The sequence below is a fragment of the Chiloscyllium plagiosum genome, unplaced genomic scaffold, assembly GCF_037043375.1.
Source record: "Chiloscyllium plagiosum isolate Xiang-an unplaced genomic scaffold, Cpla_swu_hap1 HiC_scaffold_28, whole genome shotgun sequence".
NCBI classification, from domain to species: domain Eukaryota; kingdom Metazoa; phylum Chordata; class Chondrichthyes; order Orectolobiformes; family Hemiscylliidae; genus Chiloscyllium; species Chiloscyllium plagiosum.
This window is the reverse complement of record NW_028270166.1, coordinates 21,100,375-21,121,403: the sequence shown is the minus strand read 5'-3', so window position 1 is coordinate 21,121,403 and position 21,029 is coordinate 21,100,375. Positions and strand designations below refer to the sequence as shown.

The window sequence follows — 21,029 nt, the reverse complement described above, 5'->3', positions numbered from 1 at the left end:
CCATATTTGGATGCTCCTCCCTGTGAAATGACTACATAATTCATTAAAAAATTGCTGTTCGAGAGAAGACTGAGAACCCATGACCCTGTGCACATGGGTGATCGCGCTCTCCCCCTCTAGGGGCCAGAATAAAGATGAAGGTAAAACTACACTGTGTCTCTGAGCGTTTTGCTTTGACTGAGGGGGGGGAAAAGGGATGACACCAACACCAATCCCTGTGGCACACTGCTGGTCAAGGTAGAGCAAAACATCACCCGTTCACAACGCAATGTCATCCAGGCTCTCAAAACCAATCACAACATTGTCATCAAACCAGCAGATAAAGGAGGAACCATTGTCATTCAGAATAGAACGATTACTGCAGGAAGTGTACCGACAGCCAGGAACACTACAGGCAACTACCAGCTGATTCGACCAAAGAACACGCCCGTGAATTAAACACATTGATCAGAACTTTGCGTCCAATCCTTCAGAGTTCCCTACGCGCCCTCATCCCACGTACTTGTGTAGGTGACTTTTACTGCTGTCCAAAGGTACAAAAGCCAACGCACCAGGACGTCCCATCGTGTCGGGCAATGGGGCCCTATGTGAGAACCTCTCCAGCTATGTTGAAGGCATCTTGAAACCTATTGTACAGGGGATCCCCCGCTTCTGCCGTGACACTACGGATTTCTTACAGAAACTCAGCACCCACGGGCCAGTCGAACTGGGAACATTCCTCGACACAATGGACATTTACACCAGCATACCCCACAATGATGGTATCGTGGCAACAGCCTCAGTACTCAACACCAACAACTGCCAATCTTCAAACACCATCCGACAACTCATCCGCTTTATCCAGAATCACAACGTCTTCACCTTTGACAACCAGTTCTTCATCCAGACACATGGAACAGCCATGGGGACCACATTTGCACCCCAATATGCCAACATTTTTATGCACAGGTTCGAACAAGACTTGTCCTCTATGCAGGATCTCCAACCAACATTATACACCCAGGTACATTGACGACATTTTCTTCCGCTGGACCCATGGCGAGGAGTCGCTGATAAAACTACACAGTGACATCAAGTTTCATCCCACCATCAAACTCACCATGGACTACTCTTGACTATCTGTCTCATTCTTGGACACATGCATTTCCATCATGATGGACACCTCAGCACCACACTCTACCACAAACCCACAGACAACCTCACAATGTTGCACTTCTCCAGCTTCCACCCAAAACATATTAAAACAGCCATCTCCTATGGACAAGCCCTACGCATATACTGGATCTGCTCAGATGAGGAGAAACATGACGGACACCTGGAAGTACTCAGGCATGCCCTCACAAGAACGAGGTACAATGCCCAACTCATCGACTGCCAGTTCTGATGTCCCACATCAAGGAACTGTAATGACCTCCTCAGGAGACAGACAAGTGCTGCAACCGGACAGGGTACCCTTCGTTGTTCAGTATTTCCCAGGAACTGAAAAACTACGCCATGTTCTTCGTGACCTGCGACACATTACCAATGAGGATGAGCACCTCACCAAGACCTTCGCCACATCTCCACTACTTGCCTTTAAACAACCACCAAACCTCAAACAGATCACTGTTCGTAGCAAGCTGCCCGGCTGTCAGGACAACTCCATACAACCCTGTCATGGTAGGCACTGCAAGACGTATCAGAGTGTCCCCACCATTATGCGTGGGGACACCTCCCACCTTGTACATGGCAGGTACTCATGTGACTCAGCCAACATTGTATATCTTATACGTTGCAGGCAAGGATGCCTGGAGGCATGGTGCATTGGGGAAACCGAGCAAAGGCTACGACAAGGGATGAATGGGCACCGCACAACAATCAACTGACAGGTGTGTTCCCTCCCAGTTGGGGAACACTTCAGTGGTCCAGGACAGTCGACCTCGGACCGTCGGATGACCATCGTCCAAGGCAGACTCCGGGGCAGGCAGTAGTTAAAAGTGGCTGAGCAGAGACTGATAGCTAAGTTCAGTACCCATAGGGAGGGCCTCAACCGGGACCTTGGGTTCATGTCACATTACAGGTGATCACCATTGCACTACACGCGTGCGCGCGCCCTCCCACGCACGCGCCCTCCTGCACACAGACTTAAAACACTCTACACTCAACCCCCAACCCAGACAGACCCATATGCACACACATTTTGTGGGGTGAACTTGTACTTGCAGGGTTACATTGTACTTTGCTTTAAAAACTGCGTGCATTCATGTAATACTCCGTTATCTCACTTTTTAGATTAGAATCCATCTAAACATCATTGCATAGACAGAGAACATAGGGGGCTAACACCTTCAACATATTGTCTAGCTATCCCCCATTGTTAACAGCTAATCTGAGAATGCAACCTTTAAAAAAAGGTTTTGTGATTTACACATGAAAGAAGTGAAACTGTCATGGTATTCAAACAGATGAAAGACTTAATCAATTTTTCAATGTATAACTTCAGTTACATCACACTACATTTTTGCTATAAATTCTGTGTGTTAGGATTGAGCTCTCCACTATCACTTGATGAAAGAGCGATGCTCCGAAAGTTAGTGTGCTTCCAATTAAACCTGTTGGACTGTAACCTGGTGTTGTGATTTTTAACCATGTCTATGACTAGACCAGCATTTATTTCCCATCCTTAATTGCCCTTGAAGGTGGTGGGTCAGCAGTCTTCATGAGCTGCTGCAGTCCTTGGGGTATAGTTTCATCCACAGTGTAGTAAGGGGGATTTCCTGAATTTTGGTCCAGTGACAGTAGACTAATGGCAATTATAGTTCCAAGGCAGGTTGGTGAGTGACAAGCATATTCTTCCTTTGTTGATCTAAGAGGTAAAGTTGTGGGTTTAGGAATTGCTGTTGAAGAAATCTTGGTGAGTTGTTCATGCATCTTAAACGGTATACTGTCACTGTGCACTGGTGATGAAGGGAGTTTATGTTGAAGGTGGTGCTTGAGATGCCAAGCAAGCTTTCTCCTGTGTGGTGTCAAACTGCAAGTGTTGTTGAAGCTACATTCATCCAGACAAGAAGACCGTTATCTACTCTTGATTTGTGCCGTATAGTCAGTGGATCGATACTGGGGAGGTGAATTACAGTACTTGGAGCAGTATTTCTAGGTTCTAACCTGCATTACAGCCCGAGTATTTATGTGGCTTGTCCAGTTTAATTTTAAATTGATAAACTCCAAGATAGTGATGGGGTGTTGTTAATCGTGGGCGGTTCAGAAATGTTGATGCTTTTTGAATGTAAAGGGAAGTGGTTAGACTCTGTTTAAAATAGTTCTGCATGTGAATGCAGGTTGCATCAATATCAAACAAGTTGCAACTAATGCTGAACATTGTGAAATCATCAGGGAACATGCCCATTATTGTTGGAAGCACGGTCATTGATGACACCAGTGAAGATCGTTGGGCCGAGAACTCCTACAGTGAGATCCTGTGACTGACATGATTGGCCTCCAACAAGCACAGCCATCTTTCTTTATGCCAGTTATGACTTGAATTAGTGGAGAGATTTTCATCAATTCCCAGTGGCTGTCGGTTTGCCAGGAATCCTTGATGTTGTATTCTGTTAAATGCTGCCTTGATATCAAGGGCAGCCTCTCACCTCATCTTGCCTCTGGATGTTAGTTCTTTTGTCCACATTTGGACCAATGCTTAAATGAGGCCCCAAGTTGCATGGCACTGCCAAAACAGTATAGCAGGCCGTTTCTGAACAAGATAGAACTGTTGACCCATTCCATCCTTTTAATACAACATGGCCTGATTGGCCTGGCATTTAGGTTGGATATGCCCTGCTGTTTGGTGACGTGGCATACCTGCACACTTTTCCACATGGCTAAGTAGATGCCAGTGTTGCAGCTATACTGAAACAACTCGGCTGATGGCACAGCTAGCTTTGGCATGCAAGACTTCATTACTGTTGCCATACATCATAGTCCAGAGGATTTTTAAATATCCAATGCCTTCAGTTATTTTTGATATGCGGAGTGAATCGAATGGACTTAAGTTTGGCATCTGTGTTGCTGGAGACATCAGGTGGAGGCCGAGATGAATCATTAAAAGGAGCACTTCTGCCTGAAAGTGGTTGCAAATGCTTCATCTTCGTCTTCATCTTTTGCATTGATATGCTGGGCTTACAACTGGCTATGGCAAAGCTGCAGAGCTTAAGCCTGATCCATTGGCTGTAGGATTGTTTAGCCTTACCTATTGCATGCTGCTTACTCATTCCTGGGGTGGTGGGATTGTGTCTTGTGTTGGCCTGTAATCGCTGGAGTTTAAAACAATGTGAGGAAGTCTCATTTCTAAGTATATAATTCTGACAGGACTGGAAAGACTGGGTTCAGGGATGATGTTTTCCCAGTTAGGATTTTCTACAATAAGTGGTCACTGTCTCAGGATAAAGGACAAGGCATTTAGAACTAAGAAGGAAAATTGAACTTGTGGAATTCTCTACCACGAGTTTATGGGGCCACGTTGCTGAATATATTTAAGAATGAAATAGATTTACAGAAACTCAAGGTGTCAAGAGTCAAAGAGCAAGTCTATGACGTTGAGATGGAGGATCATCCAATGGTATATTAAATAGCAGTCCAGGCTGGATGAAGCAAATGGCCTACTGCTTCGACTTCCTATGTTCCTTCTGTTTAGCTTGCATGTGGTTCTGAGATATAGTTTTACCAGTTGCTGTCTATTTAAAATATGCTTGATGTTATTTCTGACATCCCTCCTATACACTACATTAAACATCTATCCAGTTATAGTAAAATTATCACCTGCAATTGTTTTCTTCCTGTTCTGGCACTGTTGCCTCTTGAGACTCTAAAGATCTGACTGATACTTCTCATCTGTCCTTATTTAAAAATCAGTGCCAGGCCCCTTGTAGGTACTGATGAAACCCTAGTCTATCTCGCCACAGCCTTCCACAACCTGTATTGCCTTTTGTTTGTCAAGCCCTTTTTTGAGCAGAAACTTTTGTATTGCCAAGACAAGAGCCACCGACTTTGCCACCCACACCATAAATTGTCATATTGATGTGTTTTTAGCATAACAAATTCTTTATAAGAGCATTATAAAATTAAATTGTTGAAATGTCATTAACAAAGGACATAATTTTAAAATGAAAGGCAAGAACTTTAGAGAGGGTTTGAGAAAACCTTTTTCACTCAAAGGGTGGTAGGGAATCTCCAATACCCTGCCTTGGGAAGTAGTTGAGATGAGAAACCTCCACAACCCTTAAGATGTACTTGGATGAACACTTGAAGTGCCATAATGTTCAAAGCTATGGACCTAGTTTGAGAAAGTGGGACTAATATGGGTACTCGTGTATTTTTGCTGGTGTAGACTCAATGGGTCAAAGGGAATCTTCGGCATTATATGATTCTATGAATTGTGAATATAAGGAAAAGTATACTGGGTCAGATGACCAAAAATATGGCCATGGTGGTAGTTTTAACGACTTTTTCTTAAAAGTGAAAAAATATAGATAATCTCTGTTCAGGACTCTGTCCTTTCCATCACACAAATTGCTCGCACCCATCTCCATAAATTTGCCGTTATCCACCCCAAATCAGTTCATCTGAAACCCTTAGCTATGCCTTAGATTTGACTATTCCAAAGTTCTCCTGTCTGGCCTTAACACTATATTTTGTATGATCCTGAGCTCCTCTAAACTTCTGTCCACTTTCTGCCTTGCAAAGGCCCATTTGCTTTAACAGGTCGTTTGTTTCCTGTCTGGTACAGCCTGGTTTTAAAATTCTTATCCTTTTTTAGTTTTTCGTTCCTCCGCATCTCTCTATCTCTCCAATTTCCCACAGCCTTATCACTCTTGAGACCTCCGTGCTGCTTGAATTTGGTCTCTTGAGTATCCCCCATTTCAAATGCTCCCATCAGTATTGGCTATGTCATTAGCTGTTTTGACCCTGAGCTCTGGGATGCCCTCTTTAAGCCTCAGCATTTGTTACTTTCTAACTTGCTCCCTAAACTATTGCTCTACTTGTGATGCCTTTGCTCAAACTTTTGCCATTTGTATTGATACCGTTTTACGTGACTTGGTGCCAGACTTTAAAGCTGTGCAGTTCCTTGGAGAGACTTTTGGTGCACCATACGTTTTCTTATGGCATATCTCTGCAAGTTCATTTTCTGTTGATTTGCATGTTTTAGGGATTAGCTGCAATTCTAATTGTATCCAAATCAAGTAAATTTGTGACTCAGGATTTTTAAAATAAATTTACTTTGATTTGGGTGACTCATTCAGACATTTGTTTAAAGTGCTTTGGTCTCTAGTACTGACAATTCAAATTTTAACACTGCACCTCTTTAAACCACTTGAAGACTAAAGCAATGCTTTAGTATTTCATTGCGATTTGTAATGGTTCTACAAAGACAGTTGTATGCATCATCTATGATATGACACCAGTACCTGCAATCGCCATTTGATCTTGGTGATTGAGACTATGCTGGTTTTAAAAAAACCTTGTGATTATGCTTTGCATTTGATATTGTTTTGCAATAAAATGCTGCATTCTTCAATTTAATAAGCTTTGGAAATTGCTGCCATTTTGTATATTGTTGAAAGAATAAATGGTTAATGTTTCATGCTGATGTCAAAGTTGTAACATTCGCACAGTCCATTTTAAAAATGCTATACAGGTCATTCTGGTAAAATGTGCAATTTGTCAACTCAAATTAGCTATAATGCAATTGATGAATTGTGAGCGATGCTTGGATAACAAACTTTATACTGAATAGTTGTAGTGATTTCCTATAGTGTTCTTCTGCAGTGTGATTTTTTTCTGTAACTGTTTTCTATAGAGCAAGGTTGCAGAGGAACGCAACTGTCGTGTTATACCAGAACGCCCTGTCAGTGATCAAATCTGGTAGCTGCAAAATGGATATCATTGAATTATATGCATCTTAAGCTTCATGATTAGATAAGCTCCACGGTACAGCACCAAGGCTACACATAAACAAATTGTAGACAAGTTTGTCTAAACCCTGAAAGTTTCATCACAAGGTCTCTCGCTGTAAATGCCCTGTTCTTAGGTATGTCCAGTGGTTTCCCAATATGTACATTTTTCAAGATGCACTGCCTCCCCATTGGAAGATTATAACTCAGTAACCAGTTTGATAATTCTTAGGTGTCAATAGCTTTTTCATATCTTCAATCAAGTTGAAATTAGGAATAAATAGGATTTTGTTTGCACTGATCCAATTGTTTTAGCCCCCATCTTGAGTTGCACCCAGCACATCCTCTTGAAGGTTAATATTCAGTTCTGGGAATGTTAACAACTTTATCCGAAGAATGTAAAATGTTATGAGTCACTGACAAGGATAATTCTATCATCTCAAAGCTGTTTGAAAATTCTCTTTCATTGAGGTTCTTTTCAGCAGAAGAAATCATATTATTTTATCCAGAGGTCCATTGCACTACAGTGACATTTTCTTTGGATGTCTAGCCTCTATTATAGCTCTGATAAAATTACTTTGATATCAGTCTGTAAATGTGTTATTCTTTATCCTCAGGTTCACACTTCTCTTTTCCCATGGGAATGCAGTAGATTTGGGACAGATGAGCAGTTTCTACATTGGACTCGGCACCAGAATCAACTGTAACATCTTCTCCTATGATTACTCAGGGTATGGAGTCAGCAATGGAAAACCTTCTGAGAAGAACCTGTATGCTGACATTGACGCTGCATGGCAGGCATTAAGGACCAGGTATGTTTAGTACACATTTTACTGAGCATTGAAAGAACTTATTACTTAGGATTTTTTTAAAAAGTTCTCATCTTGATGTAGCTTGTGCATTTTGCCAATTGCTTTGTAAGTGTTAATTTATGATTGTTATGTTAGGGTATTGGCAGATATAATGTAGGTGATTTAAACAAAAGAAATATAATCCAACTGCAAAATCCCAAGAGATGGTGTTATAACCAAAAAAAATGCTTGTTGGAAAATCTGCAATTAAAATAGAAAATTTTGCAAATATTTAGCAGATCATCTTCGGAGGGAAACATGCTTAATTTAAGTAACTTTGCCCTGAAACATTTTATTCACTCATGAGTGTCTCTAGCTCGACTAGCATTTACTGACCAACTCTAAATGCATCGAGGGCACTTAAAAGTCAGCCACATTGCAATGGAATCATTTGTAGACCAGACCAGGGTTAGGGTGGTGGTTTCCTTCCCTAAAGAACATAGGTTTTTCCTGACAATTAGTAGTGATTATGATCATCATTATACTCTTAATCCCAGATTTGTATTGAATTCAAGTACCACCATCTAATGTGGATTTGAACCTGGGACCCTAGAACATTACCTGGGTCTCTGGATTAACACTGCAGTGATAATCCTGCCAGACGATCACCTCCCCTATCGGCAATAAATCGTATGGATATTTGAGCAGAGTCTCATCATGTAATCAAGAATGATCTGGCTTTATCTCAGACAGTAACTGGGAAGAAGAATGATGTTGGTGACCGAGTGCTGATTTGGAGTGAAGACCTATTTCCAATACTTGGAGGAAATCTCTGAATCTCTGTTTATCCAGTCACAAATGTCAGATGTAGAGTCTTATAATTCAACGCCAGGATATGTATATTCCTCTGGAGTTATTGACTTGTTTATAATTCATTATAGTGCCTTGAATTTATAACCATTTTTCTCCCCAGTTGCAAGCTGGTTGAATTGCAGCTTGAGCTTAACTTGCAACTAACCTTTATATGAATTTAGTAGAGGAAATATTCCTCACAAATTAAGCAGTGAGATTTCACCTGAAACGTGAGCACCCTTTGGGGAGCAGAACGATTCATTCATGGTGCTGTGCAGTGCAGTGATTTGAATTTTAACAGCAATGCTTAATGTATCCACTATCCCTCATTTGCAACCTAATCTAATTTTATATACTTCAATTGCGTTGAAGTTTACTGTAATAACAATCTGCATGAATTTCTTTGTGTATCATCCATGAATCCTATAAAGTGTAAATCCACTGTTTTTAACAAAGGTGTTACCTGCATTTCAGATGTTATCACATCTCAATGGCCAAGTGAATCTGGTAACCTCATTAATATGACAACTGTTGACTTTTTAACAAAGACAAATTTCGTTGTGATTATTCTTGTCAGCCTGCCATTCCGTAGTAATGTGCAAGTGGATTTTAGTTGTACAATCAATTTGTGTGTATTGACTTTGGGAAACTTTGACAGTCCAAAGGCAATCCTAACTGTACCCACTTCATTCCGTATGTTAAATAACATGATCTAAGCTGGTAATACACAAGTTTATAATCAGCAAGTGTTGGGTGTATTATGCTTCAGATTATTTAATTTTGTCATCTGTAATTTAAGATTTTTTTGGATTGAGAGCACTTATGTGGAGAGTTTCATTACACACCAAGTATGCTAAACATTTAGTGTTCTTTGCAAATATGATCACTTTGTCCTGCTTCATACACAGAAGAAATGTTCCCTGAGGTCACTGAGTGTTCAAAATACAGAATTTACTTCCAAACACCCTTCTGTAGTTTGTTTCATGTGGCTATGTTCAGAATCATTTGTGAATTCTCCGATGCTGAAGCAATCTGTATTCAAATGCAGCAAGATCTGGACAATATCCAGACTGGGGCTGACAAGTAGCAAGTAACAATCATGCTAATCAAATGCCAGGCAATGACCACTCTTGATTTAGAGATGACCTAAATACCATCCCTTGACATTCATTGAATCCCCAAAATCAACATCCTTGGAGTTACCATTGATCAGAAACTCAATTGGATCTGCCACATAAACACAGTGGCTACAAGAACAGGTCAGAGGTTAGAAATACTGCAGCAAGTAACTCACCATCTGATTTCCCCAAAGCCTATCCATCATCTACAAGGCAGAAACCAGGAGTATGATGGAATACTTCCCACTAGCTTTGATGGTTGCAGCTCCAGACACCATCCATGACAAACCAGCCCACTTGATTGGCACCACATCTACAAGCATCCACCCCCTCCCACCAATGCTCAGAGGCAACAGTGTATCTTCAAGGCACATTGCAGATATTCACCAAAAATCCTTAGACAGCACCTTCCAAACCTATGACCACTTCCATCTAGAAGGACAAGGGCAGCAGATCCATGAGAGCACCACTGCCTTCAAGTTCCCCTTCAAGCGACTTATAATCTTGAAAATATTTTGTTGTTCTTTCACTTCCCTGAGTCAAAATCCTGGAATTCCCTCCCTAAGGGCATTGTGGATCAACCTACAGATGTGGACTGCAAGAAAGTAGTTTACCACCACAACCACTTTCTCTAGGTCAAGTTGAAATAGACAAAAAATGCTGGTCAGCCAGTGACACCCACATCCCAGAGTGAATTTTTTAAAAGAAAAGGTAAAACTACAGAGCTGGCAAGAGCCATGGCAATGCTGTGCTTTCCCTTCCCACCTGTTGATGCTAGACCACGTCATCACCAATTAGTGATGAAATTTAAAATTACCAATTTGAAAGTATTGTTTTATCAGCTTTGAGCATCTTTTTCCAATCCTAAATTTGAATATTTGCTGTAGATCTTGCTGTTCCACTGATCTGGCCACTCCAGAAGTCGGATATCAAAGGCAAACTGCAAGTCCAATTTTCCATTCAGCGATAAAGGACACTGTTACCAGTGCTTAATAATATGATGACTTGGTTGTCATGTGATTGGTGTCATTTTTATTGGTTTAATTTATTCCTTTCCATTCTCGGGTGAGATAAAGTTGCATCCTAGCAGTTTAATAGCTGCTCCATTAGTAACAGCCCACAATTCAGTACACTTTTGTTTTATGTTCTATTTGGATATCCTAGTGGGAGCAGTTTTTGGTTTCCTTTGTGATATTTTTGGTTGGGAAAAGAAAATGCACTTTTTTCCAGTTTGTAGATGTTGCATAATTTTGTTTTCCTCTGCCAATGCATGCTGTGACTTATTTGATGCCAATCCAGCAGCACCTTAATTTTAAAATGATCCTCTTGTTCCCAAATCCCTCCATGGCATTACCTTTCATATTACTGTAAGCTCCCTTATGATCTTTATGAGGTGCTGCTCCAATTCTGATATTCCTCAAATGACTATACCTGTGGCAGTATTTCCAACTATCCTGGATGCGAGGTTCTAAAATTCCATTTACCTCTTACACCTTCAACACTGCTTTTCTCCTTAAAACATAACTATTTGCTCAGGCATTTTGTCCCCTATCCTCATAGCTCCTCAGGTTAAATTTTGAGAGCTCCTTGGAATATTATAGAAGCTACAAAAAATGTAATTCTTTCCACCATTCCTCCCTGTTTTTGAACTGTGGATGAGAAATGGATCAGTTTGATCCATTAACATTTCATAGATACTGATGAACTCTCCAATCAATGCATGAAAACAATCTTTGAATGTTTCATCAGCTACTTTGTCTTTCTTAAGCATAAATAGACAAGTATGACCAAAGGGTCTGTTTCCGTGCTGTACATCTCTATGACTCTAAGTGTCAAGGTGACTGATACTTGAGCTCTGGTCACTTGAGGATCACTACTACAATTTTGTTACATAATTTGATGTCATTAGGATGCCAAGTCAAACATTTAAACACTAGTATCGATGATATGGCAATTTTTGGTTGGTCTGTCTGATGGCTTTGAGAATTTCAGAAGTTTCTTGAATACCATTGGATCTCAAATGCACCTTTAAAAATGAAAGCGAGAGAGAAATACTTGATTCCTTTAATTCCCCAGTCCTGTCATTTTTGTTTGTGTTGACAATGCACTTCTATAGATGAGACCATCTTGTCATTTTGTTTTCTAGATTGGTGATAAGGAGAATGTAAGTACTTATTCAGTAATATTTAAGACTGAGCTTCACAAACATTTTTCCACTCTAAATTCCATTTTGATTCTTGAGAGTTTTACAGCCCCTCAGTGAGAACTGAAAGAGCCAGTGACATTACAGTCATAACTTGGTTGGAGTTCTATAGTGATCATCTCTTGACCCCACTTTGGGAAGCCCTGATTTAAACTATGTTAGATAATCCTTTGATAGTACACAACTTGAGTACTGCTGAAAAAGACATTTTACCAAAACTTTCTGACTTACACTCTTCCAATCAGTTTGCAAAAAATACCAAAGGGAAAACAGCATCATATAAGAGGAGAGTGCTGATTGGTTGGCAGGTGGAATCTGGTACAATCCACTGGAGTTTGCCTCCTATGGTTTACGTGCCCAGCATTGCATTGGCATGGAAATTCATACACCATGTTACTCATGAGATCGGTCCCACAGCTTTTTGGCTTGACAACAGCATCAAGTTGCTGCAACCCAAATGGTATTTGCCACTATGTAGTAGCAGTGTCATGGGCAATATTCCCTTCTAAGCTGCATGGCCATGCAGTCACTCGGAGGTTCAATGCACTCTGATCGACAGGGTGAAGCACTGGCTTCTGCTTGGAAGCTGCTGCCATGCTAGACCTTGATGGTCTGCAATTCAGATAAAACATTAGAGAAAATGATGCTTCAGGTCAATCTCAAGCAGAGTATGCCTTTTTTAGGGCCAAAAGTGACAACCTTAGGTTACTTCATGATTTTGCATAATATAAAGTCAAAACTCAATTGATTTAGTTACCTGTTAATCCTCAGGGTGCCTTTGATGCTTCCTGTTTCAGCATTGCGCTTGCACAGTAACTAAATGGTTCGAGGTCCTATTTACAAGGGTGCTGATAGGCCAGTCGTCTTATAGATGAAACTGTAGAAATCCCAACACAAACAAGCCAGTGACATTTTACATTGACCAGTCCAGTAGCTGGTTGGGGAAAAAAAACCCTTGACCGATTTCTCAAATCAAGGAAAGTAACCTCCTTTTGCTGTTCTATATCAGAGGTGAATTTGAATGCAGGTTCGAGTCCACTTGACATGTAAAGAAATTATCTTGCATGGATTCAACTTTAGAAAATATGTCGTCTACATATTGGAAATATACAAGAGGTGGGTGGTTGGGTGTCATTCTATTGAAACCTTGTTTCTCATGGAACAGAACAAAGATGTTTGAAAGAGCTGGGCCTGATGGGAATCCTATGGCAACACCAACAATGTAGGCAAACATGATATCACTAAAACTGAACTCAACTGCACGTGTTGCAGAGTCCACTTGTCAACCAATCAATAATCTCCTCTTGTGCAGCATAAATGTTGTTTTTCTTTGCCTGCAACAAGATTCTTTTACCTCTACTCATTGATTTCAAATGGGCTAAATCCTGTGTGGTTGTGTGTGGAATCCAAAGTGACTCCTTGTTATGTAAATTAATTACTACTCATCTAGACACATACTAGCTGTCTGCACTTCAAGTGGAAAATAATTACCAAATTATAGCCAGCACGAGTGATGCAATCAAAGTTCAAAGACATGCCTGTCAGTGCTCTCTGTTCATATTATCCTTAGCTGTGACTAATTATCTAGTGAAAGGTTATGAAATGATTAAATTAACCTAATGGCTCCAAGAAGAGCAATTGTTACATTCTGTCCCCAAAGTCATCACCCATGAATTCTATTTGAATTGTGTTTTCTGGCATTTTAAATGTTTCCAAGCACTTCAAATGCAGCTGCTTACATGAAGGTTTCATTTTTCTATATGACTTTTGCATCTCACTTTGCAGGAATTTGTCAACTGGCGGTAACAATTTATTTACTAGCAAATCTGTACAATATCTTGATGACTGGCGAGTGTGGATTGCTAATTGCAAGAGTTGGAATGTTAAGAGACTTGACAAACATGTCTCACAAATTGGTTGCTATTTGTGTGATCTGCAGGTGAGAATAGACATTTCGGCTAAGGAAAGGCTGAAAACTGTTGTATCTGTTGACCTGCATCTGTTAAGATTTAAATGCACTTAATCCCTGTTGGAAGGAAGGATAATCTTGCACCAGAAAGTACACTTTTGAGCTGTTGCATATGTTGGAAAGTACCATGTCCTTATCCCTGGTTTTGTTGTACCATCAGATCAAAACCAAGATCCTTCACCTTTGTGAGCAGTTGGTGAGATGACTAACAAAGGAGAACAGAGGCCGTATGTAAAATTAGAAAACATAGTCTGAATAAAAAGTTTTAGCTTCCTTTTGTTTCACCCTAACGTAAAGGTTCACCACCTAATGGAATACTGTGCAAACCAGGTTGGACATCCGTTTGATCCCGTGGTGCTAAGAGGCCTCGTGTTAACCAAGGCTTTAGTTGAATGTTATGTTTGCCTTTCAGCATGCTTGAACTAGGCAAAGGGAAAATCAGACAGAATTCAAGTTTGCATTGCTTCCATCAATGTGAAGAAAGAGCATGTGTATAGTTTTTAAATTTTTAACAGTCCTCCAACTTTGCTTGATGGAAACCAGGTATTGAACCTGTTGAAATGATGGGTGTACCAGAGAAGTGGGACTAAGTAAATTGTTGGAGCTGTGGGCTGACTGTCCTGATGGACTTCATCCAAGGATTTTAAAGGAAATGGCTAGGTAGAAAGTTGTTGATTTTAATTTTCCAAGACACTCTGTTTGAGAGCAGGCCAACTAAATTAAGAGATTGCAAATTATTCAAAAAAGGAGGGAGCAGAAAACAGGAAACTACTCTATATGCCATTAGCTTTGCTTCTGTTGTATGTTGAAAGCTACATTTAAATAAGTTATAGCAGGACACTTGGATAAGTTAATAAAGATAAGCTAATCAAATAGCATGATTTTCTGCAAGGAAAATCATCTTGACCAATCTATTGGACTTTGTTGAGAAAACAAGTGCTGTGCGTTAAGTTACATTCATGGATATATTGTACTTAATTTCAGAAGGCATCTGATAATATGCCAAATTAAAGATTATTGTGGAAAATGAAAGCTCAGTGTATAGGGGCAGGATACTGGTATAAATAGAAGATTGCTCTTTTAGTTCAAAGCATGAGCATGGTAGCAAGAACTACTTCACTACCAAGGCAAACCTGCTACCAAGTGGATCTCAGCAGAGGTCCAGATGGTAAGGCTTGTAATTTTTATAGGTTAAGCCAGGGGGAGGAAGGGGTGGGACTTTGCCATCTGACTCATGGCTATTGTTAACTGTGGATCCTGGCTGATCCTAATTTTTCATTCCGGCCTATTGACCAAATCATGCTCGAATGGGGCTCACGTGAAAGTGATGATCTGCGTTTGTACGTTCCAGAAGCATCGCCACCTCATGGCTTGTGAGTAATCAAGATGATTATCACCTTTTGAAGTTATGAATAGTCTAGCAGCAGTGCCTTTGTAAAATCATTCATATCTGGAGGCTAGAAAGGCGGTCCAGTAGCAGCATGCTCTCTGAAACCAACATGCCAGCACTGAATTGCTAATTGCTCAAAAGCAGCTTAGCTGTGTGGGATATGTCATTCATTTGTCTGACACAAATCCCAAAGCAACTGCTCTACTTGAAATCATGTTGTGACAGGAAAGTCAAACTTGGACATCAGAAATGCTTTAGAGATGTCCTTACAGGACCCCTGAAGAAGTCATACATCTGTTGACTTATGGAAACCCATGGTCTGTGACTCTCCAAAATGGGGAAGGTTCAGTCAAGAAGACAGTGAATACCTAGAAAGACTTTGTTGAGAACTTATGGAGGCAAAGTTGAGCATCTCCAAACAACTTGATGGAGCTTATGATCCACTCGTGTTCCTGCTTGTTGTATTCTTATTTGACTACCCATGGTATGAGTGCAGCAGAGGTTCTGGGGGACGAGAAACATTGTTATGAAGTGAGCTTGGAGACTTCGGGGTTGTTTTCTATAGGAAAAAACTGAGGAGATTTAAATGGAGCTTTTCAAAATCTTGAAGGTTCTGCACATAGATAATGGGGGAAATCTGCTACTGCTCATAAATGGATCAAGTCCAAGCAAGCTCAGATTGAGTGATTTGCAAAAGAAGTACAACAAATGTGAGAAGAAACATTTCATGCAATGAGTCCTTCGGTCCTGGAATGCACTGGCTGGAAATGTGGTGAAGGCTGTTTCAATCAAGGTATTGGATAGGGCATTAACAGATTTTTTTTAAAAATAGTTATTTTGTGAAAGGTTGTGGGTCGGTGAAGGAGAGGAGAATTGTACTAAGTTATGGTGCTCATTCACAGAGCCAGTGGTGAATGGCCACTTTGTAATATTTCTGATTCTGTGGACCGTTCAAGCATCACCTGTTTGCAAATCACATATTGAACTTTATCAGCCTTTTCAGAACCCACTGAGCTTGAGTGGAAACAAGTCCTCCTCAGTTCCAAGAGACTGCTCCTAGAGGAAAGTGCTCATTAAAATCAGAGCCTCTTTATTTTAGTAGTTGTATTAAAAATATTTGCTGTGCAATTTTTTCATTTTAATGTTTACAGTGTATTTGCAATGTCCTGCATTCATATGAACTCTTGTTTCGTGCCACTTTCTCATCTAACATATGCTTTATGAATTATGAAATGCTGTTCTGCATTGAGCTATAGGAAGAGGCGGAGTGGTGACCATATAGAGGTTTATAAAATCATGACGGCCATGGATAGGGTAAATAGGCAAGGTCTTTTCCCTGTGTTAGGGGCATAAGTTTAGGGTGAAAGAGGAATAATTTAAAGAGACCTAAGGGGCAACTTTTTCATGCATAGGATGATGCATGTATGGAATGAACTGCCAGAGGAAGTGGTAGAGGCTGGTTCAATTACACCATTTAAAAGGCATCTGGATGGGTATATGAATAAGAAGGGTTTAGAGGGACATGGGCCAAGTGCTGGCAAAGTCAGCATGGACGAGTTGGACTGAAGGATCTGTTTCTGTGCTTTACATTTCTATGACTCAGATCCAGTGGAGTTGAGGGACGCTGGGGGTAGTGCTGCTGTCTCGTCTGCTTAACAGGGAGCAGACTTCGCAAGTGCTCACTGCGTCAATCCCATTGAACTGACTGCGGAGGGGGGAACCTTCAGAAAACTGAGCCCCAGAGGCGAGGCATTGAATCAATTAACCAAATAATCAATTATCCGAACGAAATACTGCCCACCCATGTCATTTAGATAATCAAGGTTCCTCTGTAATATCTACTTCCACCTCCCAAATATCCATTTATACTTCTGCTTCAGGTTACCTCCAACCAAAACTGTCATTGATGCTTCCAAGACGCCAACTCTACCCTGTCTTGGTGACCCTCCCGTATTCAACCACTGTAAATTCCAGCTTATCTAAGACTTTAATGGGCAGTATCCTAACTCTCGCCATGTATTGTTTACCTGTCATTATGGTATTCACCGGTTTCCACTCACTCTTGATCCAGCACCACAAATTTAAAATGCTCACTCTTGTATTTAAATTCCTCCATGGCCTCAGTTTGTTGATTTGATCATAGTAGTTCCAGTTGTAGCGTCTTAAACATCAAAGGTCCCATTGGTTCTCTATTGACAGCTGTCTTATGTTGCCTTGTCCTAAACTTTTAAGCTTCTCTAGTGCCTCTCTTTTTCCTTTTTTTTAGAAAGCTCAATAAAGCCAACGTCAATGGCCAAACTTTTGGTTACCTGTATTAATATGTAGCTTGGTGTCAAATTTTAAAACTGGTAATATTTTACAATGTTTAGCTACTGGGGTATTGTACTAAGTTAATGGAGCTATACAAATCCAAACTGTTGGTCATTCTGGCTGTAGGATTGTTGATTTTGTTTGAAGGGATGTATGAGTAAGGGTCGGAGGTGGAAAAGATAGCCATTTCAGTGAGAATGAGGTATGCAAAGAAAGCTGTGCTTTGGGTTTTAACACATGTACAAGGATGAGATCCTGATGAAATAGGCCTAGGGTTCAATTATACCTATACTTGACCAATTGTTAATGGAAGCTAGTAATTTATACCTCTGTGGTAGAGAAAACATTACAAATGCATAGCAAGCATATACACCTGTGTAAAAGATGTGTTAGTGGAACGAAGTGGAAAGTTTGTAATTTGAATTAACGTTTTCGCATTTACTCAGAAAAGGAATGATGGAGGTCACAGAAGTGTTTCTTACTGGGGAAAAAAAAGTTTGCTTCTGCTTTTTAGGAAGGAATTAATCCACCCACATATCACTTGATGGCTGAGAAACTGTTCAGTGTGAAACAAGCTCCTGACTGTGTGACTTATGCAAATTTAAGTATATGGCACTCAGTCTCTTTGTCTAAATAAAACCCATGTTTCATTTGCAACTAGATTAAAGGCATACATTTTTAGTATAGTCACTAATGAAGGGGTAGGAATGCCAGGTAAATGAAGTGTGAAAAGGCAGCTTGTTCTGGATAGCATTGTATTAGCCCAAATCCTTTTTCTTTTCACTTGAGAAAGTAGCATTGCCTCCGGAGTTGTCTTCTCTTGAATGTCCTGGCTTTCTGTGGAACTTGCGGATCTCTAATACTGTTAGTGACCATTCACTGAAGATAGTTTCTTACATTACAGTGGGAGTGTGCTCATCTCCCAAAATGCATTTTTCAGCAGGATTCACCACATGAACATCCTGGTGAACAAATTTACACCTGCTCCATAACTTTTACAGACAAGACCATTCCACCACTCTCTGAAGTAGTTCTAATATTAATTCCAGCCAGTGCAGTGGTTAACTTCCACACTGAACAATATATTTACCAGTTGATGTTTTGAGAACCTTTTGTCCTGTTTACGCACGTGCAGTGCAGTTTTTTTGCCATTTGTATTAAGGAGTTAACATTGACAAGACAATCTATAAACAAATCAAGGTGACTATTTTCACCATCATATTTAAAATAGTGTGTAAAATGGCAATAAGTCTGTTTTATAGACAGTAATGTTTGTTAGATGGCATGCAATTTAACCCTGTGAATGTCTGGCTATGTAATTAGCTTAAAAATGCTATAATTGAAATGGGTTTTTGTATATGATGAATCTGAAACTTGCGTTATTTTGAACCACTCTGTTTGTTTCATGATTTCAAGCTGAATATTCTTTTTGGCTGAAGTCCTAAAAGTATAGCAAGCATCTTAAATGGACATTTCATTTAAAATTAAATGGAAAAAGATATATTGCAAATTTAAAACTGTTATTGTGCTCAAACAGAAGTCAGGTTCAGCACATGAAGACTAGCCTGAATCATTAGGGACAAGTTTGCTTTTTACAATGTCAGAGGGCCCTTCCCTGTACTGGAATGTTTTCTGTCTTCCAAAGTCTGCTGCTCATCAGGCAATCATCAGGCTGCCACAACACTTGAAATGGAGACTTTATTTTCCATAAAAAGACAAAGCAAAAAGCTGCTACCTGTGGGACTCTGTGTCATAATGGTATTTTGTATTCTATGTCTGGCCTATCATTCTTCCCACTACCCCATGACTCAAAAAGCTGAACTTTGTAAGAGTCCTCAGCCTAAAGTAAAAGTTGTACTTTGACCGAGGATGTGTTTTTCTTTTATAGTGGGTGCTGTAATGCCAAACTGCATTTATGTCTCTTCAGACAAAGATCTAGCTGGATGTGCTGCCTGCAATCTCACTGGGGTCAGGAGTACCTTAACTATGATCACCTTCTAGCCATTTGGCCACCCACTGCTACATTAATTTGTGCAGGGAAATGATAGTTCTTGGAAAGTACATCTGGGTCACTAGCACTGATCGTGCTGTATGGCACGCAGAACTAATTTTTAAAAGGCATCAGGCTGTTAATGAATGTATTGTTCACTTTGGTACCATGTGACATCAGCAACAGCTGGAGGAATAAGGACAGCTCCAGATTATACTGCAACATTTGAACTAATGTCAGGATTATAGATGCTGGGCTGTTGAATGTGGAATAATTTAAATTATGAACTTGATTGTTCAGCCATTTTAGTTTGAGGTCACGTCACTAGCACTGATCGTGCTGTATGGCACGCAGAACTAATTTTTAAAAGGCATCAGGCTGTTAATGAATGTATTGTTCACTTTGGTACCATGTGACATCAGCAACAGCTGGAGGAATAAGGACAGCTCCAGATTATACTGCAACATTTGAACTAATGTCAGGATTATAGATGCTGGGCTGTTGAATGTGGAATAATTTAAATTATGAACTTGATTGTTCAGCCATTTTAGTTTGAGGTCAAAGTTTGTGTGAAAAACTTGTGTTACAACATATTCTGTGATTCTGTTGGCTGATGTATTGCTGGAGGGCAGAGCGCGAGACAGCACAGGATAAGAACAGGGCTCCAGTAACACTGTTGGCACTGTTACAGTACTAACAGCTGTCACATGCAACAGGACTAAATTGTTCATTTCAGAAACAGTCGACTCTGTTAGTTCTCTTTCCTCTTAATTTCTCTCTTGAGGTGTTGACTCCTTAGACACAGTTTTGTTGTTACTGCCAGTAACAACAACACAAGTGGCAAATTGTCCTTCAACTTTGTCTTTTCTTACCAGTTTTTGCCACCTCCCTCTCCTCCTTGCTTGAAATGGATGACTCTTTGAAATATAATTCCAGTGACACTTGATACTAGTCATATCCACACAATTGTTTTCCACACTATACTAAACGATTGCAGGTAAGGGCAGCAAATCTAAGTTGACCTTTTCTCCTTGGTTTGACCCTAGGCAGTACCATTTGCAGAAATCATTGCCTCATCTGGCTCAGTACAACGTGGGCCAGATTGTTTAGACACTTTATATCAGGACAATTTGTTCTATAAATTCAGTACCATTTTGAAAAGAATTGAGTAATATGACAACACAACTTTCCCCAGGCCTTTTAGCACCATGTTTCTAATTGTTCACTATAAGGTGCACCCTGTTCTCTAGTAAATAGAATGGAGGTCTGGTCCAAAATGTTTGATGATTTACCCTGATGGATGTGATTGTTCCAATTTTTTTTCTTCAACCTTGCAGCGTGGGAGATGGGTTTTCTTTCTACTTCATTTCTTCCAAGAGCCAGACAACTGTGGGCATTAACCATGTGAGTAATTATTGAAGATGAGACGATGCTGAACTGCGGTATGACTTGGTAAAAACAATAACTGCAGATGCTGGAA

At 40.2% G+C, this 21,029-nt stretch overlaps 1 protein-coding gene across 1 annotated transcript in view; it reads left to right on the top strand.

The window, feature by feature from the left end:
- Positions 1–21,029, top strand: part of LOC122565342 (alpha/beta hydrolase domain-containing protein 17B-like) — a 74,305-nt gene that overhangs the window by 35,059 nt on the left and 18,217 nt on the right. Inside the window, exon 2 of the mRNA XM_043721216.2 lies at positions 7,544–7,738. Within this exon, the coding sequence (XP_043577151.1) occupies positions 7,544–7,738 (195 nt within the window). The remainder of the gene's footprint in view (positions 1–7,543; positions 7,739–21,029) is intronic.